The 25,874-nt window shown below is 42.7% G+C and overlaps 1 protein-coding gene across 6 annotated transcripts in view; it reads right to left on the reverse strand.

Annotated features, from left to right (window-relative positions):
- Nucleotides 1-25,874, reverse strand: part of TLE1 (transducin-like enhancer of split 1 (E(sp1) homolog, Drosophila)) — a 134,796-nt gene that overhangs the window by 4,631 nt on the left and 104,291 nt on the right. For all 6 annotated transcript variants that reach the window (XM_006900201.1, XM_006900204.1, XM_006900206.1 and 3 more), the window contains 4 exons: nt 8,488-8,737; nt 5,979-6,226; nt 2,027-2,174; nt 569-719 (listed from right to left, as the gene is read on the reverse strand). In XM_006900201.1, coding sequence (XP_006900263.1) covers nt 569-719; nt 2,027-2,174; nt 5,979-6,226; nt 8,488-8,737 — 797 coding nt within the window. The remainder of the gene's footprint in view (nt 1-568; nt 720-2,026; nt 2,175-5,978; nt 6,227-8,487; nt 8,738-25,874) is intronic.

A 25,874-nucleotide genomic window follows, 5' to 3' on the forward strand; every position in this document is an offset into this window, starting at 1 on the left:
AACAGATTTGTCCTGGAAAGGGTTAAACCGGGTGGCTCCTTGGAGGCAAGGATTCTGAGGCTCTGTCTAACATACTTTGGACATGTTGTGAGGAGTAACCGGTCCTTAGAGAGGGACATCATGCTTGGGAGGGTGGAGGGACAGCGCAGGAGAGGAAGGCCCTCCATGAGGTGGATTGATTCAGTGACTGGGATAATTGGGATGGGAGTGTCAGAGACAGTGCCATTGGCACAGGACAGAGCGGAGTTTAGGGCTGTTGTACATAGGGTCGCTATGAGTCGCAGGCGACTCGACGGCACATAACAACAACAACAACATGATCAGCTCCATATTTTTAAAGTAGGTGATGTGGTCTGTAGGAAGCTAATAGTAAAGTGGCACCTCTCTAATAGTTTTAATCCACCAGTGGTTCCATGGGAAAATGACAGGCAATCTCCTCCTGTGAAGTTTATAGCCCCCAAAACTCCACTGAGGTCCTGCTGAGTTCTGACCCCATGGCAATGACTTTAACTTGACTGAGTCATGGAGGTTAGAAACTGGCCATCCAGGGTCCTTTTGGCCAACTCACCACAATAAGCGAACTTCAGGGACAGCACACAGCTCTCGTGGAGATGCAGTTGGTACTTGTCGGGCTTATTGACGTGCAGAACCTCCACGTTGCTGCTCTCCATGCCTACGGCCAGCCACTCTCCAGTGGGGCAGTATCCAAGGGAGAAGATCTGCAGACACCAAGGAGGTGCACCAATTATACCAGCCGACAAAATCAGGACGAGAAAGAATAGAAAGGGGAGAAAATAAGACAGGAGCAATGCTGCTAGCAAAATTCAACTGTGACTCCACTCAGAAAAACCAACAATAAAAAACGTGAACACTTACAACTTATGACATTAAAGAATTGTGCTTCAAAATAATGGTTATCTTGAGAGGAAAGGAGGTTTGAGGGTCCTTCTTCTTTAAAGATCCTAGTGGAAATACTTATGGATGACATGGCTTAAAGTTTCTGACTCACGTTAAAATAAACTGGTGTTTATGGGTAAAAGCAGTCACACAGATGCAAAATTGAGCCATGTGTTCACAGCTGAAGTGGGGTACAAGGGGTTTACTGCACAATTCTCTACTACACTTTCAGAAATGTTTATATGCTTCTAAGTACATCTGAACATTTCCATGTTTATTAAAAAAACCACACTATTATCCCATTTATGCTGGAAAAGGAGTAGAATAGGTAAAACTGTAAGAAAAGTCAACAAAAACACGAGTAAGATACAGAAGTTAGCTGTAGAAATATTTTCTGGTTTCTTTTTTCCTCCTACTACATTTGCTATAAAAAAATGCACATGAACACAAAGTAAGGATCAAAAGAAAAATTCTATCATAAGACAATATCATAGGCAAGCATTGCTGTTCCCAAAGGAGGTCTGGATTCAGGCACTTGACATTGACATAATTTTCAAAATCAAAGTTGCAACATTTATATAATTTATAAAAGCCATGATTCTAGTCAGCCATGACTCCACCTCGTTAAGAAATAAATGATAAAATGGGTTTAAATTGAAACTTCCATATTTTTTTTAGCTCTTGACACAAGGGAAATGAATTACTAACTTTAAGAGTAGTTATGATTTTTTCTCCATTCCTAGGGACAACCCTGCATATTTTTCAAGCTCTATTTACATGTGAATCAAATAATTCTGTCATGCTCACATTAGATGACAGAGTACATACAATAGATCATGCACTACTGAAAGAAGATGTATAATCTTCACCACTCAAATTCCCTCAACAAACTCACATGTAAACAGAACAGCTAACATGTCTTAATTGAGAGGATTTTGAAAACCGTACTAACAGCTTCAGTGTTTTTACCACCAGCCTTGCTATGCTGTGGGGTGGGGAAGATAGAAGACAGTGCAACCGAGACTAGCTAGGGTGGGGACACCGGTCACATGGAATGTGAAGTCATGCTGCTGTGCTGTGGGGCGGGCAGGGCAGGAAGACCCTCACATAGGGTGGGGACACCAGTCACCTGGGACGTGAAGTCATGCTGCTGCAGCTGCCGCCCCTCACGCAGGTCCCAAGACCTGACCGTGTTGTCCAGTCCTCCCGTCCACAGCTTCGTGCCATCATTGGAAATGTCGATACAGCTGGCTCCGTCTGTGTGGCCCTGGAACTGCCTGATAAAACAAATCAGATTTAACAGTGATTGCCTATCAGAGCTCAAGGAAACACTGTTGTGTTACTAATTTTGGACTTGTGTGTGTGTCTCTATCTTTCTCATTTCTTCAGTGTCTGCTAGCTCGCATGATCAAAGCCACTCTGCCCCGAGGAAGCTATGAAGCAGCACCTGCAAGTTGTTCTTTCCTCAGGATTCAAGTATCAAAGTCATAGACGTCACTGTAGTTGTTCTAAACAGAAGTTAAATATGCTTTCACGCTTTTCTTAAGATTCACTTAGAATGTAGATTTCCTCCCAGGTCTGTCAAAGTGTTAAAAAAAGGAGAAAGGAGAAAACATAGAGGAAATCCCAAATGTATTCCTTAAAAATAAAGGTTTGCATTATAATTGTGAAAAAGAGGTGGGCAGGTTACAATGTGTGACTCCACATTGCCTCCACTACCAGGAGTGAGATAACAGTAATGTGGTGTCCTTCTGGCCAGCAGAACCTGAGGCCATGTGTTTCTCCGGGCTTGCAGGTTGTGTCAGAAAGAGGAAACCCGAATCGCTGGAGTCAAGGCATCATCGCAGCCCCTTGACTGCATGGATGTTGACCAGAGACCAAGCTAATCACTGAGGCACCTCAGCAGACCTATTCTAAACCAAGTGTAAAGCTGTTTTCCTAAAGCCAAACTTATTTAATAAAAAACCTTCCAGCAGAAACAGCCTCCTAAAAGATGCAAGGAACCCAGGCACTCCTAGGAGCATGCATGTGTGACCAAAGGGCAGGCAGCATGCGCAGAACAGGAAAACTCAGCTTTGCAAATTGCAGGAGAGCTGGTGGGAAGATGATGAGAACAGACGAGAAGGTGTGTGGGTCCCACCCACCTTCACGGCCTACCTACTGAGGTGAGCCACTTCAACACTGAGAAGGGTTTTTTACCTCTTATCCCCATCTTCACCTCCACACCTGTTCCTAGAAGTCTAAACTTTTAAGCTAAGCCGAGAATTTAAAAAGAGTGTGAGAGAAGGAGTTTGTGGGAGATTAAAACCATTAACATACTTAGCTATTAGCCAAAAACTTAGGTGACTTTGAAAAACTACTTACCAACTATCAGTCTTGTAAAAGCTTTATGGACATAGTTCTACTCTGATTGATATGGGGTTCTCCCTCTAAACTCTTACACAGAACATTATGCTGAGTGAAATATCTGTCACAAAATGGCAAATATTGCATAGGGCCACTACTGTAAAACAGGACTGACACTGGGTTTGAGGGAAGACAGAGAAGAAGGGGAGGAATGATGTATAGTGCATTGCAACAGATGAGGGAAAGAACTGTTTAAAAGGGATATATGAGTAGGTATTATTGTCATGACAGGAGTCCAGAATGATGGCTGAACAAGTACAGTGGACGTGGGGGGAGGGACTGCATAGCAATGAAAGAGTTATTCTCTTACTTATCAAGGAGAAAAGTGAATGGGGGGAGAGGGTGGTCAGTGCAACAATGAATGACTGGAAACCCTAAATCTCTGTAAACTTTAATTTTTTTTTAAAAAAAAAAAGAGGGAAAGCTTCACTGCTGCCCAGAATCTTAAGACGCAGACATCACTTCAAATGCTCTTCCTCCTGATGCCATCCGAACTTCACACCTTAGGATTTCCTTCTAGCCCTCTAGAAGGAGGTGTGTGGCCTCCATGAAATCTCTCAGGTCCACCAGTCTACATCCCCTTTTGAAATGTCATTTTTCTCTCTTCGAAATAACCCTTGAAATCCAGCTACTTCTTCACTTCACCCTCTGACTTCTTTTTGCAGACATTTACTATCTCATTAAATGTGTTCTCTCTGGTTAAAAATACTGATTTTTTTTCTGACTTACGGGGCTGGGTGGGTGATCCCTCAGCCCGCTACATTGCATCACATATCTCTGGCTCCCAAAAGGTAATCTTCTAGCTCATGATAGACAAATGAGTATGCCACAGACTGCTGCCCTGTCTTCTAATGCAGCCACCATCTAGACTTGAACACTGAAAATGTAGGTAGTGCAAATAGGGAAAGGCTTGGAAAGTGCAACTGTCATTTGGGCAAAAATGACCCACATTAGTCTATGAGAGCTGGTCCCACAGCTGGGAGTGCTGCCCACTGGTCAGTGCTCATTTCAGCTCCACAGCATCTGCCTGTGTGACAGGAACCAGGTTAAGTGTGGCCTGCGTGCCTCAGTTTCCCCATCTGTAAAATGGGGAAACAGCTGCACTGATGTAATTAGGAGTGACATTTTAAAAGCACCATAAATATCTCAGAAGTGCAACTTAGTAAATTTACTTTTAAAAATAAAAAAAAAGAATCTTCTAATTACCAGGAAAAGGGTCGCGATTTTCTGCCTATGTCCACTCGCTTTGAGCCGCACAGGAAATGAAAGAGAAAATCTGGCTGCCACGACTCACAGGGACGGGGCCTGGCTGGGTGGCTCAGACTTTACTTCTACAGAAGAGCTTTGGAGGGCACTGCTGTTGAGACCATTTCTACGGCCTCTCCTCTTTGGCCCATGAACCCAAAGGCATTCAATTCAACTCAACTAATTGCTGTTGGGTCAGGACCAACTCAGAGATAACTCAGCTAACTCAGAGAAGGTTTTCAAAGGCTGTAAATCACAGGAGAGGAAACTAACCATCTCTCTCCCTCAGGGACGCTGATGGCTTTGAAGCCCAGGCAGGTGCCACCTGTGAGCGAACAGTGCAACACCTTATGGACTAGGCCACCAGAGCTCCCTACAGCCATCAGATGGCCGGCCAAGCCGGCTAGAGTTCCTGGGTGGTGAAAGCAGTTCACCAACCTGGCTGTTGGCCCAAAGTTTGGCAGTTCAGTGAGCACTCAGAGACCTTTGGGAGAAAGGCCTGGCGACCTACTTCCAAACAGCAGTCATTGAAAACTCAAGTAGCTGAGAACTGAGAACAGTTCTACTTGAGACACAGGAGGCAGAACAGACCTGAAGGCAGCTGATTTTTTTACAAGAAGCCCTAACAAAGGTTGAGTTTGCATCCAGGTGAGAATGTGCTGATTTTACTTCTGAAGTTTAGTTGGTGCTTACGTTCAAAAGAACATCTGGTTAGTGTGTGCGGTGTAAGGTAGTGGCCGTGAGGTGGGGAGAGGATGGTGGCGACCCAGCTCCAGGGGGCTCAGACTGCCCTAGCCCAACAGGCTCAGGCCAAACTGTGCTCAGTGACTGGAGAAACACAGATACTTCAGAAGTATTTGCAGGTAAAACTGGTAGACTCTCTTTTTCAAACACCTTTCTGTTGACCTTCTGTTATCCTTTCACAACAGGATCTTGTTTGAATAAACAAAATTTGTGAAAACCAAAGCACCTAATCTTGAGGACTTTCTGTACCTCCATGTAATCCAGGTTCAGGCTGGCAAAAAGCAGTAAGTTGTTTTGGTTGGTTTTTTTTTTACGTCAGTTCATTAGCTATGGAATGTTAAGCAAAGATTATGGACATTACCAGGTGCTGTGGAGCTGGTTTCTTCTTCAGGTGACCCCAGAAAAGCTGTGTGACAAAGTTTCCTAAGGCTGGTTTCTCAGAGGTAGGTCACCAAACCTGTCTCTGAGATACTTCTAGGTGGACTTGTACTGCCAACCTTTCAGTAAGCAGGTGACAGAGTTAATTATTTTCACCACACAGGGATTCCAGTAAGCAGGCCAAACAGTCTTGAGGGCAGTCTGAGTTTCACGTGGTAACTCTTGGGATAGTACACCAAGACTGAACACCTGCAAGAGGAGGGATGCTTTTGTCCTGCCTCCTGCTTTGGAAAACCACCTTTGCTCACCTCACCAGCGTCTGGTTGTGCAGGTCCCACACGGCAATGTTGCCATCACTGCAGCAGGAGAAGCAGACCTTGGAGTCAGGGCTGATGGCCAGGGCGTAGCAGGCAGGGGCGGAGGACGTCAGCTCTGCTTTGATCCGGGGAGTGGGAGCCGCTAGGTCCCAGATGGACAGAGTGCTGGCTTCCCCTCCGACAATTAGGGTGCAGCCATCAGGGAGCAATTTACAGGAACGGATATAGTTATCCCTGTTCTATGAAAGAGACATAATTCAATTGCCATCATGCATTATCAAGCAAGCAATAGCTAAAGCAGAGTTCTCCAATGGTTGTCTTGGTTGTTGATGTAAACAGCTGTATTTCATGGACATGCTAACAAGACAAGAGTTCTGTGGTCAACACTGGGATCTTTCAGAATAGTAAACATCATAATCTCATAGGCGTGCTGAGGCATGCATGAAAACTTTGATGGCTATGCCTGATATTTCATTGCCTGCTTAATAGACAACACTGGAATTATCAGTGGATGCAGACATATTTCCCTAGAAAGAAACAACTTTTCAAAGCCAGTTTATAAATCTTCTAACCAGTCAATCTCCACTACTATTTGTAAACTGCCAATCCACTGTCTAAGCTTTCAATTTCATTCCTCTGCAGAGTCCACCTAATGTTTCCACAGTGTCTTCATTAGTCAGATGGAGCTTTATCCGAAACTTTAACCAAGCTGCTTTTTCTTTTTCACACAATCATGTCTAAGCTTTTCAACCTATCAGCCAAAGAAGTTGTTAAAAGATGGCATTTTATCTTACTTGGATCCATAATCAACACCTGTGGTACCAGAAGTCAAGAAATTAAAGGATGAGATGTACTGGTCAAGGACCTTTGCAAAGTGTTGATGAGAAATGATGTCAGTTTACAAGACTAAGGTGTACCTGATTCAAACCTTGGTCTTTTCAATTACTTATCTGAAAATTGGACAATGACTAAGAATGACAGATCAATGAGTTATGGTATTGAGAAGAGTACTGACTATCCCATAGACTTTCAAAGAATAAATATGTCTTAGGAAAAGGGTAGCCAGAGAGCTCCTTGGAGGCAAGGTTATTAGCAAAAGCCAATCCTTGGAAAAAGACATTATACTGGGAAAAGTGGAGTGAGCACATGAGAGGAAGATTCAACAGATGGACTGACACAGGGATTGTAACAATGGGCTCCAGTGTACCAGAGATGCTGACTATTGCACAAGATGGGACAGGGTTCAGATCTGTTGATCACCGAGTCGTAGACAACTGAAGAGCACTTAACTACTCCACCAAACATTTAAATAAAAAGATCTTTTTTAAAAGACATTTTTTAACACGCTTTCATAATGAAAAGATAAATTTTCAAAGTTAAGAGAAATTTGAAGCACTTACCTTCAGAAAAGAAACTGAGCATCACAGAACACAACTACTACGCTACAAAAAGGGAACACTGGGGAAGGAGTTGTACTGCCAACTCAATGGCTGGTAGTTAGAATACACCAGCTACTCCAAGGGAGATTGATGGGCAACCTCTGATGTGATTTATAGCTTCTAAGAACCCACTGGAGGGTCAGCTAGGAGTCGTTCTGATAGGACAGCAGAGACACACCACAGAATGACAGACTATGTTTAGGCCCCAAGTTTCCTAAACAGGTATTTTGTAAATTAGTAAAAGAGAATAAAGCAGCAACTTTTCAAAATAAAGTATCTTTGTGTCTCTCCACCGCCACTCTTCATTTTGGAGACAGTCTCTCAGGAATCTGAACAACTGTGCAGGCAGACAGCACTCCGAGGGCAGGATGGAGCCGGAGCCTCCAGCGTGCGGCAGGTAAAGAATAGGGTTAGAGCTTAGAGCATGCTTAGGGATGTGCCATGTATAGGAAGGGTTTTTCTAATCTCTGAAGAGGATGAGGTTAAATGCCTTTGGAGAGTGTTCTCACCATGCCAGCTGAATGAGGCCATCCTTGATCTTTAGCTCACCTGGAGCCCTGTGCAGTGTGATCCATTAACCCTTCCTAAGCCAGGACTACTGAAAGGATCAAAACCTCCCAGGCCTCACCGAGTGCATGAACCCTTTCAGGTGTTTTATGCTATTCCATCAGATGGTTACCATTTGGAATTTATCTCAAGGCCTCAGGAATACTACAGTTAGGTGAACTCCAGGGACCAGATTGAGGCTGGCTTGGCCTTTCACCCATCAAATAGGAAAGACTCTTACAATCCACATCCAAAAAGGGACAGCTGCCTGTTGATGTTAGGTACCTGAACATATGTAAAATAAAATTCATCAACTCTGAGATGTAACCACTGAAATGCCAACAAGCAATCTCCACATTTGAGGAAGCCAAGTTGGGAAAGCTAAATAGCTAACACAGGAAACGGAATGGGCTTCCATTTCCTCACAATACAAATAAAATCTGGACTCAAGACAGTATTTCCTTATTGCGCCTCTAGGGGAAAGTGCCCCCAAGCCCCAATTCCTGTTCACTCACCAGACAGTCGAGCTGAGACACTGGGCTCTTGTTGCCAGGCTGGCTGATGTCCCAGACCTTGACGCAGCCCTTCCCGCCCGTGTACACGTGCCGCGTGGGGTTACTGATGGTCACGGCGCACACCACCTCCCCATGGTTCAGGGTGTTGATCTGGCGAGCGTGTCGGGGGATTCCGGGTCCAATGAGGGCATCGGGCGGGAAGGGGACAGGCTGCATCTGACCATCTGCAGTGACGTGGAAGGAGTATGCACTGTTGGAGAGGGGAGACCAGGAGAGCGGGGGGGGGGGGTGGTCAAAGACAGGAGAGAAGACAGAAAAGACATGGGTCATAATGAAACTTGCCATTCCCTCAGCACTGCTCTGAGAAACAGAGAATGAGAGATTCTCAACTGCTTTTATGTTATGACTTCCTTTTGAAGGCAACACAAGTTGAAGTGTTTATTGACAGAACAAAGTTAAAATGAACAATAACAGAAATCTTAAAGAGAGGGAGTACCAACAGACACATGTACTGAACTGTTTTGCCAAATTAGGATCATCTATCTCATAGAGCAATTTTCAAATCTTATATATAAGGCATGCAATGTGTTTCCAAATTAACATAAAATACCTCCTCCTGTGTGCCTTACATAGCTGTATGATCTTACAACAATTTATAATGATTATTTCTGATATTTAACATTAAACACCAAAACTCATAATAATTATGCATAGTAAACAGTGTGATTCAACACAAGTAAAAACAAAACCTGCTTTCTAGGCATACACAATTGCAAGCCATGGACCTAAAGTCCTTTGTATTCAATCAAAAGAAAATAAGGCACTTCTCTTTCATCAAACGACTCTGTAAAAGAAATGTTAAGTTTCTTCCTCTACAGTCACCTTTCCTTGGTCAATGGCGTCTCAACTGAACCTATGGCAACTACCGATAGTTAACACCATGTGTTGTAATGTGCTGTAGAGTCACCTGTGACTCACAGCGACCTTATGTACAGCAACTTTGTACCCTGCCCTGTTCTGAGCCAGTCTCACTGACTCAGACACACCTACCCCCCACTGCTCCAGTTACTGTATCAATCCATCTCATCTGGGGTCTTTCTCTCATGCGCTGTCCCTTCACCTTCCTGAGCATGATGTCTTTCTCTGAGGACCTGGCTATGTGCCCAAAGTATGTGAGATGGAGTTATGATCCTCAACATAATGTCACCCTCCTTTGGGTTGTAAATGCTAACTTCTACAACGTCAATGAAGAAAGATTGGAGGCAGTTCTGTAAAGACAGGATCAGCCATATCTAATTAAAGGAGCTCTGGTAGCACAGTGTACAGGGAGTTGTGCTATCACAGAGGGTGGGTGTGGGCTGCTCTCTTGGCAGTTTGAGTCCACCACCTGCTCCTCGAGAGGAAGGTGGGTACATTCCTTGCTGTGACAATGTACAGCCTTGGAAGCCTGATGGAGCTCTGTGTATCTGATTAAGGAAAAGTCTTCCCAGAGGTATGACCTGCACTGTATGTCTGCACTCTGTCTGGACTCTGGCTAAAAGCTAGGCGGCTTTCTGTCTGATCTATCTCTGGCTCTCTCCCTTGTGTCCTCTAGACCCGAACTAGTGGCCTGCTATACTTGCTAACTTTGGACTTCTTAGACTTTGAAGCCCACAGTTTCCAAAGTCAGAAGCCTGAGACTCTGCTCATTAGTCTCCCCAGACACCTCTCTCTTGAGGTCTGACCTGCAACTTACCAGCCTCTACAAGAAGTGAGCATTTCCTTTGAGGCAATCACTCCAAGCCACTCCCATATATAAATGTGTATATGCTTCAATGATTTTGCTTCTCTGCAGAATCCAGCCTCACAGAGCAGCGAAGCTCCCAAGTTAAAACATATCTCTAATTCAACTCAAACTCACTGCTGCTGAGTTGGAATGGACCCTCCACAGGGTTTTCTGGGGCTGTAAATCACACAGGAGACTATCCTCTTTCTGCCAAGGAGATTCAAGGTAGATTCAAACTATCAGAGGGCAACAGCACAGCTCCCTACTTATTGTGCCGGGTAACATAGTATTTAATGTGGGAATTAACAGCTAAGGAAGGCAGACCAGAAAGACAGGATGCTGCTCTGGTAACACTGCCCTAAGCTGCCTTCAGCTCTTCAACTTCTACCTTATTTAAGCAACAAGCAAACCTAATCCTTGTAGACAGATAAAAAAAAAAATCCTTGAAGTATTATTTTTCTTCCCTTCCCATAATCTAGTTACTTAAAACTCTAAGTACCGTTATGCATACTCTAAGACGCACAAAAAGATATTTTAAAGAATAGAAGAACCAGAAGTGCTAATATAATCACCCCACAACTGCAGAGCCCACTTTGGAGAACACTACTTTTCCTTGCTTTTTATCTAAGGTACCATAGGCTATCTGGAAGCTGAATACCACATCTCCTCTTCATGTCTGCGTGGAGTGCTGATAGATAGCCTTTCTTTCTTCCTATAACTTTCTGGGATAAGTCTGGGTTCCTTCTGTAAGTTATCACTGGCACCTTGAAGTCAATTTATAGCACCCTATTTACTAACACAGAGTTTACATTTTCATTTTAATGCTAACTCAATTTTATCAAATATCTTAGCAAGTCATACAGTTCCTTAGCTTGGAAATAAAATATTTGCTATGATTTTTCTGTCTTTAAGTGCAAAATGTAAAATAAGTAAAAACTTTTCCTCATTTATTGTTTCTTGTTAAATAAATCCTGCTCCCTAAAACCAGAAGAACCAATTATAAGATGATTTGCTATCTCCTGGCAAACTGGTTCCAAGAACGAATGTTAAATGCCAAATTCTTAATATTACCCTTACTTTGAATAATTAGACACACCTAACCAATACCAGGCAGTGCCCTATGTGATAAACAGACATCTAAAAACAAGTATAGCCCAACACATTCATATTGCCAAGCATGAGGTCTCCTAGCTTTTGTACAACAGGATCCTTGGGTGTCCTTAATAAATTGTCAAGTCTACATGGCATTTCAAAACATGTACAATATTAGCTGAACAAAAGTCATCCTGCTTATCATGAGATTTTAGGTGATGAATTCATTTTATGGCTCTTGAGGAGGACACGTAAACGACAAGGGTTTAAGACTATTCATGTCCAAGGAGATTTCTACACGTTTATCAGGAGCAGCAGTTCTGTAGTCGAATTCTCATCTTCCCTGTGGGACCTGGGTTTGATTCTCAGTCAGTCCTCCTGAAGCACAGTAACAAGCTCTTAAGTATAAGTCCTGGTGTAAGTATAAGTCCAGTATAAATGCTGGGATGATTATCCTAAGTCAGTGGGCTGAATCTACAGTGATCCACGAGAAAAAGACACGGCAGCCTGCTTCCATAAAGACTTACAGTTTTGCAAACCCTAATAGGCAGTTTCTCCTCTGACTTACAGACTTGCTATGAGTTGGAATCTGCTCAAGGGCAGTGGGCTTTGGCTGTATGCCAAAACAGACCATCACATTGCAATGATGCTAAACAGGATTCAACAGATTCCACATAGACAGACTAGGAAGAAAAACTAGTTCCAAAACCTCAGCCAGTTAAAAGCCGTAATGGTCCATAGTGCATGGGATCACCACTGCTCCGGGTCAATACCACAGTAGCTGAAAACAAGCAGGTTAAGTATCCCAGATATCTGGAGTCACGATCTGGACCCTACAACAATGTTTAGATCAGTGAAACTGGAGAAATGTCTCATTTTCACAAAAGGAAACAATAAAATTGAGTGTATTTTCTAAGAACAGTTAAGGCATCAAGACAACATCTCCATATAAGCTTAAGAGGAGGGATCCATATGAACATTACTTTTTCTTTCTTTGCCATAAATCAAGGTGAGCATCTCCAGAGAGCCCCCCCCCCATTTTCTATCAAGTACCCTTATAATGCTTGCAAACTTAAAAGGAGAAGAAATTTTCTTTTGCTTCAGTGGGTACTCTGCTTATTATAGAGTTAAATGTTCCAGATTAAAATAGATCCAGAGAGCCCATATGGGAGATCTGTATGTTCATCTCTGGAAACCAACTCCTCCTGTCCTAGTCTTTAAACTGCACAGGAGAGTTATGATCTGCAGGAGCTGCAGATGTTGATGTATTAAGAAATATAAATGGTATTGAGTAAGTGTGGCAGAATTTGGTTGGAAAAATAAAGTTAAGTTTTAGCCAATAAGAATATGTTAAGTGTTAGTTATAAACTAATGGGAATATTGGGTTAATAGCCAATAGCAATAGTTAAGTTAATAGAGTAAGAGTCAATAGGAATTAGTATAAAAGTTATCCAGGTAAAAGGTATATAAGGGGCTGGGAGGAGGAAGTGCAGCCATTACCAAAATAAAGAAGTATCAAGCTGCAGCGAATCCCAGTGTCGTGTTGTGTTTTCCCTTTATCCCGCGGGCGGGGCTGGAAAGCGACATATCAGCTATCTCCCCTGGGGATCGCATAGCACAATTATTGGTGCTGACTAGCCACCATCTACAGTACCCCTCCACAGGGGACAGAAGGGAAGGAGATCTTGGGTCCACAGGCCAAACATCCACGTGGCTATCTTTAGATATGGGATCTCGACCAGCTGTAACTTTGAAAATAAATGGCAAGAATATATCAGGATTACTGGACTCTGGGGCAGACAAAAGTATCATAGCTACAAAAGATTGGCCACGAAAATGGCCTACGCAAGTTTCCAATCAACTGCTTCAAGGCTTAGGATATTCTAAGTCTCCTAGTATTAGCTCTCAAATCCTGACTTGGGTAGATCCTGAGGGCGTATCAGGGGAATTTCAGCCATATGTGCTTGAGGTGCCTATTTCCCTATGGGGAAGAGAAGTCATGGAGCAAATGGGTCTCAAATTAACTAATGAGGGTAATTACTCCAAGGAAGCCAGAAACATGATGACTAATATGAATTATACCCCTGGAAAAGGTTTGGGAAGGGGACAGACTGGCAGGAGATCACCAGTGCCAGAAAAAGGCCAACCGAATCGACATGGGCTGGGTTTTTCTTAGGGGCCACTGGGATGCTAAGGATTAAATGGATATCTAAAAAACCAGTGTGGGTGTCTCAGTGGCCCTTACCCAAAGAAAAACTTTTAGCTGCGAGAGAGCTAGTGCAAGAACAATTAAAGGCTGGTCACATCAAACCTTCCACATCTCCATGGAACACCCCCATTTTTATTATTAAGAAAAAATCAGGAAAATGGAGACTGCTCCATGATCTTTGAGCAGTGAATGCATGTATGGAGCCTATGGGCTCCATACAGTGGGGTTTGCCCCTGTTATCTACTTTGCCAAAGAATTGGCCCACTATAATAATTGACATTAAAGATTGCTTTTTCAGCATTCCTCTGCATCCTGAAGATACTGCACATTTTGCATTTACTCTTCCATCTATCAATCATGAGGAGCCAGATCAAAGGTATGAATGGGTCATGCTCCCACAAGGCATGAGTAATTCAGCCGTTATGTGTCAGGCATATGTAGCACAAGCTCTAGAAGGGATACGGAGCCAATTCCCAGAGCTCAGGTGTATTCATTATATGGATGATGTATTATTAGCTGCTCCTAGCATGGAAGAAGTAGAACATGCTTATGTTTTAGTAGCTCAATCCTTAATGAATACTAGATTACAAATTGCAACTGAAAAAGTACAAAAAACTGAGGTGAAAGAATATTTAGGATCAAAATTTGATGCAAAGTTCATTTATCCACAAAAAATCCAAATTAGGAAAGACCAACTCAAAACACTCAATGATTTTCAAAAGTTATTAGGAGATATCAATTGGATTCGCCCTTTTCTTAAAATCAATAATGAACAACTCAAACCTCTATTTGAACTGCTCCGAGGGGATTCAGATTTGAATTCTCCTAGAACCCTTACTCCTGAAGCTCGCAAGGCGCTACTTGTTGTTGAAGAAAGCATTAGTAAGGCAAAATTGCAAAGAATGGATTTATCTCTTCCTATCTTGCTACGCATACTTGATACCAAAGAGCAACCCACAGCGGTGCTATGGCAAACTGGACCCCTACTATGGATCCATCCTCATTTTTCACCAGCAAAAATAATAGAATGGTATCTTCAAGCTGTGGCAGCACTAGCATTACAAGGCATTGAATCCTGCATTCAATATTTTGGAAAATCCCCAGACAGTTTAATCACACCTTACTCAACAGCGGAATGTCTTGGCTGCTACAGATGATGACTGGGCAATATTACATACCATATATTCAGGTAAAATAGATAACCACTACCCCTCACATCCCATACTTCAATTCTGCATCCGTCATCCAATTATATTCCCTAATATACAACAGAAACAACCTATTGCTAATGCCTTTAATGTTTTCACTGATGGCTCTAAAGCTGGAGTTGGGGTTGTCTATGTACAAAATAAAGAGCCTATGACTTTTCTGTTTCCAGTGGCCTCCCCTCAAGTTACTGAATTGCAAGCAGTCATCCAAGCTTTTAGGATGTTTCCTGACCCGATTAATATCATTTCCGACAGTCTTTATGTTGTCGGAGTAGTTACTCATCTAGAGGCCGCAGGGAGACTTCACTACCACTCTACTATTTATTCTCTCTTACTGGAGCTTAAGGAACTACTTCAACAAAGAGATGCACCTTTTTATATTACTCATGTAAGATCGCATTCTTTATTACCAGGTCCAATTTTTGAAGGCAATAATCAGATTTTGCCACAAAATCTCTTTTTATATTTTCTGCTATAGAACAGGCAGTTGCATTTCATCAGTTGTATCACGTCAATTCCCAAACTTTGAGGAAAAGATTTGCCCTCACTAAAGATAAAGCACGGAAGATAGTTCTAGATTGTGCCACTTGTAGCCAATATATCCCCTCACAGCCTGTCGGAATCAATCCTAGAGGATTGAAGCCTTTGTCAATTTGGCAGATGGATGTTACACACCTCCTCGAAGGGGGCAGGTTGAAATACCTTCATGTGTCGGTGGACACATGTTCGGGTACTGTTTTTGCTTCTTTACATACAGGAGAAAGTACAACACAAGTCATGTCACATTGTTTATTAGCTTGGAGCCAATGGGGAAAACCGGCTACGTTAAAAACAGATAATGCCCCGGGATATACTTCCAAAAAATGTGAATCCTTTTGTACCCAGATGGGTGTGAGTATTAAACATGGTATACCTTATAATCCCCAAGGACAGGGTATTGTGGAAAGAATGCACCAAACTATAAAACGTTTTCTTGAAAAACAAAAAGGGGGAATAGGGAATAGTTTCCCTTTAAAGGATAGGATTTCCCTAGCTTTATTTACTATTAATTTTTTAAATTTAGATAATGATGGAAAAACAGCTGCTGAACGACATGCCTACCCTGTATCCCATAAAGCCATTAGAGCAAAATGGAAAGATATATGTTCAGGTATATGGAGAGGTCCAGATCCAGTATTAACATGGTCAAGAGGAGCAGTTTGTATCTTTCCACAGAACGAGGAAGTACCAATCTGGGTGCCGGAAAGACTAGTGCAATTCGTCCAAAGGGAAACTGAAGATGTGGACAAAGACGTGGACAGTCCTGACAATACTGGTAACACCAATATGGTGGAAGCAGGTAAGTAGTACTCCTGATTCCCAGTGGGCTATAATCAGAAACTATCCTACATTAATAGCTGTTACTTGGGATGCCCCCTTTTTATCATCATTACTAACTAGTAATATGTCTCTAGGTCTCCCCGCTGTGCCACCTCAATGGGATATGGCGAATGTCACTATAAATTTTAATCTTACCAAAGCTGTTTGTTTTTCTAGTGTATATATGAATTCACCAGAATGTGTTCAGCTGAAAAAATATTCCATATTAGATGTTGATTTGGATTACGATGGTGTTATGGGAGTACAAAATGTGTGGTACCCATTTGTTCCTACTCGGAACTCTGCTACAGATAAATATACTAGAATGCCTTGTTTGTCTACTAAAGTAGCTCCTTATCCCCCGGCATGGGCCCATTGTAGGTCTACATACTACTGTTATAAAATTAATAACCATGTATGCCTTTCTGGACCTAAACCTAATGATGCATTGCCATCCCATGAATGGACTCAGGTTCTATACTCCTCTGACGTCTATTTAAATACTGAGTTACTAGGGAGTGCACCTAGTTTATGTGGAAGGAAAGCTTGTCTCGATATCACACCATTAATTCTTAGTACTGGAAATCTGATTTATGGTAAAAAAATGGAAGCTATCGTGGCTGGTGCCCCCCCTGCACCTGGCATTAACGGAGGTGGAGATCCTCCAGGTAAGGGAATTCTATACTCAGGTGAGGTCAGTTTTCATACCACGGTAAACTTTACCTTGAAGAATCCCTTTTGTTTGCAGCCACCTTTCTTTTTTGTTTCTACTAATCAATCTATTATGAATTTATCTTTTTTAAACTGTAGTGAAGTATCATGCAAATTATCATCTTGCATTTTGAATTTTACCTTAATGGTTATAGTTCGCATCCCTGCCGCTATCACCTTTCCGGTCAGTCAAGTTGCCGATTCCCCAGTAATACTCCATACTCGACATAAGCAGGACTTCGGTGTTACCGCTGCAGTGGTGACTGCTATTGCTACATCTGTTGCAGCGGCAGCAGCGGCAGGAATTGCAATGGCATCTCAAACTTCTACTGCCGCCATAGTCGATAAGTTGGCAGGTGAAGTTGCTGATGCCCTTTCTTTACAGAATGAACTTAATAATCATGTCAGAGTGGGAATGTTGAATCTAAATATGCAGACTGCTTTATTACAGGAACAGGTGGATCTTTTGTGGATGCTACAATCAATACCTTGCAGCCCAACTTATCCTAATATTTGTGTCACTAACGGTCATGTAAAGAATATGTCTTCCAGCCTACGAGAACTAAAATGGTATATAACCAGAGGATGGGATATAGAATTCCAGCAACTTATGCAGAACCTGACCTTCCAGATATTACAAGTCAATGAAACCAGAGTGTCACCTGTCACCGGAGATGAACTGTTGAAATCATGAATGACTATGTTTCAAACATGGAGTGGAGTAGGAGCTTTAGTCATACTCTTTGTTCTTGTTTTTTGTTTGGGCATATGCTGTTTATGTAAAATAATGAGACAGGAAGCCAGACGTGCTTTTGTAGTACGTCAACTTTGTGCAGATAAGGAAGACTCAGTTAAGGAAATATGGCTTAGTATGTTAAAATGAAGATAATTGTTAGGATAAAGATAAGTCTGTATTGGATGATAATTATAATTTTGAGTGAGTAAATTTTATGTTTGTATATATTTAAGATGTTTGTTAAGATTGAGGAATTTTATTCTGCCATTGTTGAGACTTTAGTTGGATGGTTCTCTTACAAATGTCCTCTGCAGTATGGCTCAGTAGGCTTGACAAGCAGTAAACCCCTCAAGCTGATAAGACCCAGACAGCCACCGTATTCAGAAAATAATAAGCAATATTGGTCTGCGCCAGAGACGAATGTAGCCTGGGTATACCGTTCCCCCGGACGATGGACTGCACAACTGAGGGAATAAGTGAACGGATAGGCAAGTCCGGGCGCATTTAACAGGCAATGGCCATGGCCCCCCATGATGCTCCCTTGACGGTCCTTGCAGCTCCCCATAGTGTGGAGCGCGAACATCTAGCGTTCTGCAAAATGGAGGCTTGATGTACGAAAGCTCGGACCGGGTCAAGAGTATAATGGACAGAGAGCCTAAAAGAAGAACAGAAGACGCTGTCGCTCATGGGCTTTAAAACAAAAAAAGGGGGAACTGCAGGAGCTGCAGATGTTGATGTATTAAGAAATATAAATGGTATTGAGTAAGTGTGGCAGAATTTGGTTGGATAAATAAAGTTAAGTTTTAGCCAATAAGAATATGTTAAGTGTTAGTTATAAACTAATGGGAATATTGGGTTAATAGCCAATAGCAATAGTTAAGTTAATAGAGTAAGAGCCAATAGGAATTAGTATAAAAGTTATCCAGGTAAAAGGTATATAAGGGGCTGGGAGGAGGAAGTGCAGCCGCCATTACCAAAATAAAGAAGTATCAAGCTGCAGCGAATCCCAGTGTCGTGTTGTGTTTTCCCTTTATCCCGCGGGCGGGGCTGGAAAGCGACAATGATCAGCACACTGAAGCAATGTGAAATTGAATTACAGTGCAGTCAACTGCTGCCAAAATCTGTGAATACCGGCCCATTCTGAGAGAAAACACACATGCTAATACGGCAGACACAGGGGACCATGAGGAGGCTGGGGCTGCAGAAAAGTCCAATCATATCAACAAGGAGCACTCCAGTAAGGACAGTTCAAAGGACTGAGGGGTCTCAACTAGGAGAAGCCCCAAGAGCAAGAAAAGGCTTCAGACTAATGGTTACTCAGCTGACAGGAACTTCCCCAGGAAATGGCACAGATGGCTCATCAGAGCAATAGGAAATACCCCAGAAACCTCCCTTCTCTCCTGATGGAGGAACAGGGAAAAGAGAATTAACCCAGAAAGTCTGTAAACAGGCAGAATTCAGAAAGAGGGCAGAAACAAAATAATATATATGCTATGACTCTACTGTAGAAGTTTAAAAACGGGCAAAACTGCTACAGAGTATTAGAACACAAGATATGGTTATCTATGTGCAGAGGTGGAAAGATGCACAAGACGGGTTCCTGGGATAATGATGGAGCTGCATTCCCTGACCTAGGGCTGTGAACTTCGTGGTGTTCTGAGTTATCTACAGCTCTGTGTGTCTTAAACCTCAATTTAAAAACTCTAGATCTGTCTATTTCTTCACAGCAAAGTAGAGCACCTGCTTCTGGTTTTTGAAGTATCTCCACTGGTAATCCATCAACTGTCAGCACATTAATTGGGTCCATTGCTAAGTCTAGAGCACAGAGTTTGGTGTCCTGGCTCACCAGTCCCACCAACTGTGTAGGATCTACACCTTCTATTGTGGCCATTTTTTGGTCAGTAAAATAGAAAGGATAGCAAAATGCAAGTTGGTTTTGTTTTGTTTGTTTTTCTTTGGGGGGCAGGATTGAGAAAGCAACCAGCAAAGCCCTTCACACATGGTGTATAAGTGAGCCTTTAGTCTTTACAGTTGCCTCTAAGCTGACTGATCCATGGAGACTCCATGTGTGTCAGAGTGGAACTGTGCCCCAGAGGGTTTTTGTAAGTAGATTGCTGGCCTTTCTTCTGGGACATACCTGGGTGGACTTGAACCTCTAGCTTTATGGTTAGTTGCTGAGCACATGATCTATGAGTACTACCCAGGAAATGTTAGGACAATGGCTGTGGCTGCTGTGTGCCACTGAGTCAATTCCAATTTACAGAAATCCTGTTGGACAAAACAGAACTGCCCCCCAAGGTTTCCCAGGCTGCGCACAATATTTATAGGAATCTATTTCAACTGTGGAATGGCTGGTGTGTTCACTAAGCAGCCAAATGCCTCTTTAGGACAATGACCAGGATAGAAGAAAATAATAAAAATGTATACATTATAAAAGGATGGGAACATAACATTTTGCAAAGTCTGGAGCAGATGCCCATGGAGGAGAGGACACGTGCATAGGATTAGGGCAGAAAGAAGTCTGATGGGTTCTCATCTGATCAGCTTCAGAGAACTGAGTCCAACACCCCACCTGCACCCCCCCCCCAGCTTTCTAAATAAATCAGCTGTAGGTCAGGAAAGCATGGCATCTAATTCTGAAAGCTGGTTGTAAAATTAAAAAAAATAAAGTCCACTAAATTTAAACAATTTGAAAGCAGAATGAAATAAAAACCAGTTAGGGGCAAGGGACTTTTCATTTACTGGGCACATGGCAGTAGGTACAGGAACGGAAACAAAGAGCCTCCACTGGGATTTCTTGAAGTGGCCTAAACTGGAAACCCTAAACTGGAAACAAGGCTGTGTTCCAGGGAAGCAGTTTATTTTTTCTTAGCAGACTGGCTACTGTTAATAAAGCTGTGATGTGTTCTGTGGTCAAAGGAAAACAGGTGTTTACAGAGTTGTTGGCTTGCTGGAAATAGATAGAAGTGTAGCACAGAATCAAGTAAACAGTAATGAAGAACCACAGACCCTGGGATAATGGTGTGGTGAAAGCCTGGTGGGAGGACACGGACTTCCTGATGTGAAATTTCTTGCTGCATTAACAGATATCAAAACTCTAGTCAGGTCAAAAGCTGTCACTTGCTGTCCAAGCTCTTGAGGGCACACACGTCCCTTCACAATTTAGCATCAATAACCCACATTTCATGTGACAGTCCTTAGTCCTGAACCCCTGGCTGCAAGGACAAAGGGCTATCCCCTAAAATATCCCATGCTGTCACATCTGCGTCCCCTGCACCACAGCCACTCAAGCCCACCACCTGCCAGTTTGTTGTCCTGTGGAGACTTGCATGTTGTTGGGATGCTGGAAACCCTGTCACTGTCATTTCAAATACCAGAGTCACCCATGATAGACAGGTTTCAGTGGAGTGTACAGACTGAAGAAGAGTACTGGGCAACTCCTGCCAGAAAAACTGGCCACTAAAAACTTCACGGTTCAGTGAACATGGTCTGCACCACAACAAAACCGAGTCAGTAGCCCCCGGCCGAACAACAATCCTGCTAAGTGTCTATCACACCAGCCCTCCCCCAGTCGACCATGATCTCCTCAAGCAGGACAACTGTGCTCCAGGTTCTAAGCTTGTCATAAAAATCTCAATTACAGTACTCATCAGGGAGCTCTGGTGGCCTACACGGTAAGGTGTCGTGCTGCCAAACGAAAAGCATGCATTTCCAATCCAGCTGCGCCAAGAGAGAAAGATGGACAATCTCCTCCCACACAATTTACTCCCTCTGAAAACCTGCTGGAGGGTCAACTACGAGTTGTTTTCAACTTGACACAAGTCATCATAGGAGCCCTGGTGATGGTGTGCACTGAACACTTACTTGGCTGTTAAAATGAAAAGAAGGGGGGGAAAAAACCCCAAAAAAACAAACACCAACCAAACCAGCAGTTCAAACCCAGAGGCTGCTCTCGGAAACAAAGATGAAGCTGCCTGCTCCCATAGATATTCAAAGCCTCAGAAACCCTTTCACTACTTCTACTCTATTTTCTAGGTAGAACTGACTCACTGGCAGCGTGCCTGGATTGGTTTAAATAGTACTTATCACTGTGCACTATGACACATGGCTGCATTTCTGTCTTTAGGAGAGGTATAGTTCAGAGGTGTAATTCTCTCCATTCTGCAGGGGACCTGGTTTGATTCCCATCTAGTCAAATGCCCTTTGTGTACAGCCACCATCTGTCTATCATGCTTGCATGCTGTTAGGATGCTAAGCAGGTTTTTGCAGCACTGCTCAAGCTAAGGTCTTGATATGAAGGCCCGGTGACCGACTTCCATAAATCAGACAATGAAGTCACTATGGATTCAGTCTACAGCCAATCAAGAAAACAGTGGAGGATGAGTCAGGACTTGGGGTTGCTGACATGATGGCAGCTAACAGAAACAATTCTTATAAAGACATTAAAGGTCCCACTGGAAAGGAAAAAAGGTAAAACAGGAAGGTGGAGATTCTGTTAATCACATGGGTTATGCCACTTACTTTTCCCCCTCAGAATTTTAAGCGACCACACCCAAAGAGATGGTATCAACTTTTCCATGGTGGAAGAAGGCTCTAGAGAGCCTTTTGATCTAGACCAAGAAAGCAACTACAGTAATGAAGGAAAACCCTCCATCAGCTCTCCTGCAGAACCCAAGTTTCCATGAAGCACATGCAGTCATAGGTACTCTTCCCAAGGCCTGGTTCATCCAGTGCTGGGTATAGAAAAGGCCAAGAAAACCCGGCTTACATCTTCTGCTCAGTCACTAATAAGAGGGAGATGACACTTCTTATTTTTCAAAGTGCCCTGATAGGACTTTAACCCTATGACCAATACTTCTGCTACACGGCTAATGGGTAAGCACAAGATATATTCAACCTCTCATTCCTACATCACAGGAGGAACTGGGGTAAAGGGAAAAACACTGCATTTTAGAGTTCTATTTCTACCACTTACTATTTAGAAAAAAGAAACAGAGGTATAGGAGAGCGACAGTAACATGCCTCCAAGCACAGAGTAAGAAGTACAAAGACCCAATGCCAGCTACAGACTTGGGCACCTCCAACAGCTTCCACGTAAGCACTGCCTTGGACACCATCTCCTGGAGAGGCGCGCACACACACACACACACACACACACACACACTCCCTGAGGACATGAATGTGATCACTGTGGTTCAAGGTCTCTTACATTAAGAGACTTGGGGGCATGTAGCTCACTCTAAAAATAATGTAACTGATGGTTCTGGAAGGTACAGAAGTTAGTGAAAGTGGTAGCTGGGCAGACGGTGATGTGAGGTTAGATAGGGTTTGCACATCTAATCCACACATCTATACAATTCTCTACTTCTTGCAGGACTTTTCTAGCTTGGCATTTTGCCATCCTATCAAGTAATTTATGTGCAGATCAGCATACAACCCCTATCATATTAGGAAGACAGTATTTCTACATCAATAGAAAGCTTTATTAGCAATTAAATTACTAAGAGAACACTCCAAGCATTGAAAGGAGTTTATTTAATTGAACACAGTATTACTCAAATTTTTTTAAAAAATGCAAATACAAACTTCTTAAAATGGAGATAAATCAGATGGCAAAAACAAGATTCTTATAAATTGCAAAAATATGAAACAGATATGCTAGTTGATAAAGCAGAAGGCTCTCTGGTCTAATAGCTAAGACTGAGTTCTAGGCCATGCATGCTCCATCAGTTAAATTAATTCAAATTTTAAAAGTCCGAGGTAAAGCCAAGGTTCTAACGCGGGACAAAGAAAGTGAAAGATTCATAGATGTAAAGCAAGAGATTTAAAAAGACCATTTTACCCACCAAGTGCTAAAGAGCATTATGCATCTAAGAAACTCACAACACATTTTTATCCTATCAGCTGAAAGTCATGACTGACAGAAAGGACAACTGGCCTGCAGCAAAACAACTCATGTCAAAAAGGAGAACCTTTTATCAGCAGGATTTCAAGAAATTAGCAGTAAATCCCAGCTCACTGGAGGCTTAAAAAGCAAATAAATTAAAACCCACATGATGATGATCATAAGGTACAACCAAGACATGCTAGTGTAAGAGAGAGAGAGAGAGAGAGAGAGAGAGAGAGAGAGAGAGAGAGAGAGAGAGAACAAAGTTAGATTACTGTTAAATCCACTAACTAAATCAGCTGTGGAACCCCGAGACGGCTATGGGAAACCGGGACAAGGTCAGGAGGGAGAGCAGGTGGTGGGTGCCCCTTACCAAAATAAGGCTTTATTGGCCACAAGTCTCATTTCACTGCTGCAAAACATGTTTTCCTAAGAAGCAATTTTGTCCCAAATGCAGTTAAGATTTTCTTTTTCCTTTTTTGCTACAAATGCAAAAAGGTACTTTTAAGATTTATTTAAACACTAAGTAAGTGGGTGGACGATCTCTGAATTACATGTCTGGCATTAAAACACAGGGCGAGGAATCTGGACCTAACCTTAAATCTTAAGCCAAACTATTATCAGTCTGAGTTATTACTGACCTCCAGGTGCTACTTTATGAGGCAGGTGACACATAAACCAGGTATTTATAGGAAGAAAAGTCATGCTACAGGGTCAAGAAAAAAGCCTGTGGTGGGAGGAGGAAAGAAGCTATGAAACACAGTAATCAGATGGCAACCCAACTCTACAAATGCACAGGGAATTACTTCGTAAAACTGAGTTTGACTTGAGCTGATCGAACCGTACTATGGAAATTTACCCTTGAAGACTTATAAACAAAATGGGGTCGCTGTTGCTATGTGCTTTAGAGTCACCTGCGACTGACTCATAACAACCCTACGTACAACAGCTCTGAGCCCTGTGCCAATCTCACTGTCTCCGACACACCTACCCTGATTACCCCAGACACTGAATCAATCTACCTCGTAAGAGGGTCTTCCTCTCCTGCGCTGTCCCTCAACCCTTCCAAACATGATGTCCCTCTCCAAGGACTTGTCTCTCCTTGCCATGTCCAAGTATGTCAGACGAAGCTTCAGAACCCTTGCCTTCAAGGAGCAGCCTGGCTTTCACTCTCTCCAGTACAAACCTGTTCATGTTCTTAGCAATCTATGGTATATTCAATACTCTTCTCCAGCACCACAGCTCAAAGGCATCAAGTCTCGTTTTATCCTCCCTAGTCACTGTCCAGCTTTTTTTTTTTTTTTTTTGCAAGTGATTGCAAAGACCATGGCCTGTATCTGGTGCATCTTAGTCTCCAGACTGACATAGTTGCTGTTTAGCACTTTAGAGAGGTCTCTAACCGCAGACTTTCCCATCGCAATATATTTTTTAATTTCCTGGCTGCTAATGCCAAGGGTGTTGACTGTGGAACCAAGCAAACTAAAACTAAACAATCCCAATCACTTCACCATCCATCATGATGCTGCCAATCGGCCCAGTGGTGAGAATCTTTGTTTTCTTGATATTGAGCTTCAATCCATACTGAAGACTGCAGTCCCTGACCTTCCACAGAAAGTGATTCAGGTCCTCCTCAGTTTCAGCAACCAGGGTTGCGTTATCTGTATGATGCGGATTGTTAATGAGTCTTCCTCCAATCCAGATGCCACATTTTTCATAGAGCCCAGCCTCCCAGATAATCTGTTCTGCATAAAGATTGAAAAGGTATGGAAATAGGACACATCCCTGGTGTACATCCTTCCCAATTTTGAACCATGCAGTGTTTCCTTGCTCTGTTCTGATGACTGCCTCCTGGTCCAAGTATAGGTTTCGCATTAGCACAATCAAGTATTTTGGGATTCTCATTCTTCTCAGAGTCAGCCACAGTTTGTTGTGATCCACACAGTCAAACACCTTTGCATAATCAATGAAACACAGATAGACATTCTTCCGGTACTCCCTGCTTTCAGCCAAGATCCATCTAACATTTGCTACAATATCCCTACTACCACGACCCCGTCTAAAGCCTGCCTGTGCTTCTGGTAGTTCTCTGTTTATGTGCTGTTCCAGTCGTTTTTGGATAATCTTTAGCAGAATCTTGCTTGCATGTGGTATTATTTTTCGATAATTTCCACACTCTTGTGGGATCACCCTTCTTTGGAATGGGAACAAATATAGATCTCTTCCAGTCGGTTGGCCAAATGGTTGTTCTCCAGGTGGGCACATCTAGGGCAGCATCTGTTAGTTGAAATATGTCAACTGGTATTACCATCAATTCCTGGTGCCTTATTTTTAGCCAATTCTTTCAAAGCAGTTTGAAGTTCTTCCTACATCACCACAGGCTCTTGCTCATATGTTGTTTCATTAAATTTTTCTGTGTCTGC

This window comes from Elephantulus edwardii, unplaced genomic scaffold (assembly GCF_000299155.1).
Source record: "Elephantulus edwardii isolate Elephantulus edwardi_28Jun2011 unplaced genomic scaffold, EleEdw1.0 scaffold00277, whole genome shotgun sequence".
Taxonomy (NCBI): Eukaryota; Metazoa; Chordata; class Mammalia; order Macroscelidea; family Macroscelididae; genus Elephantulus; species Elephantulus edwardii.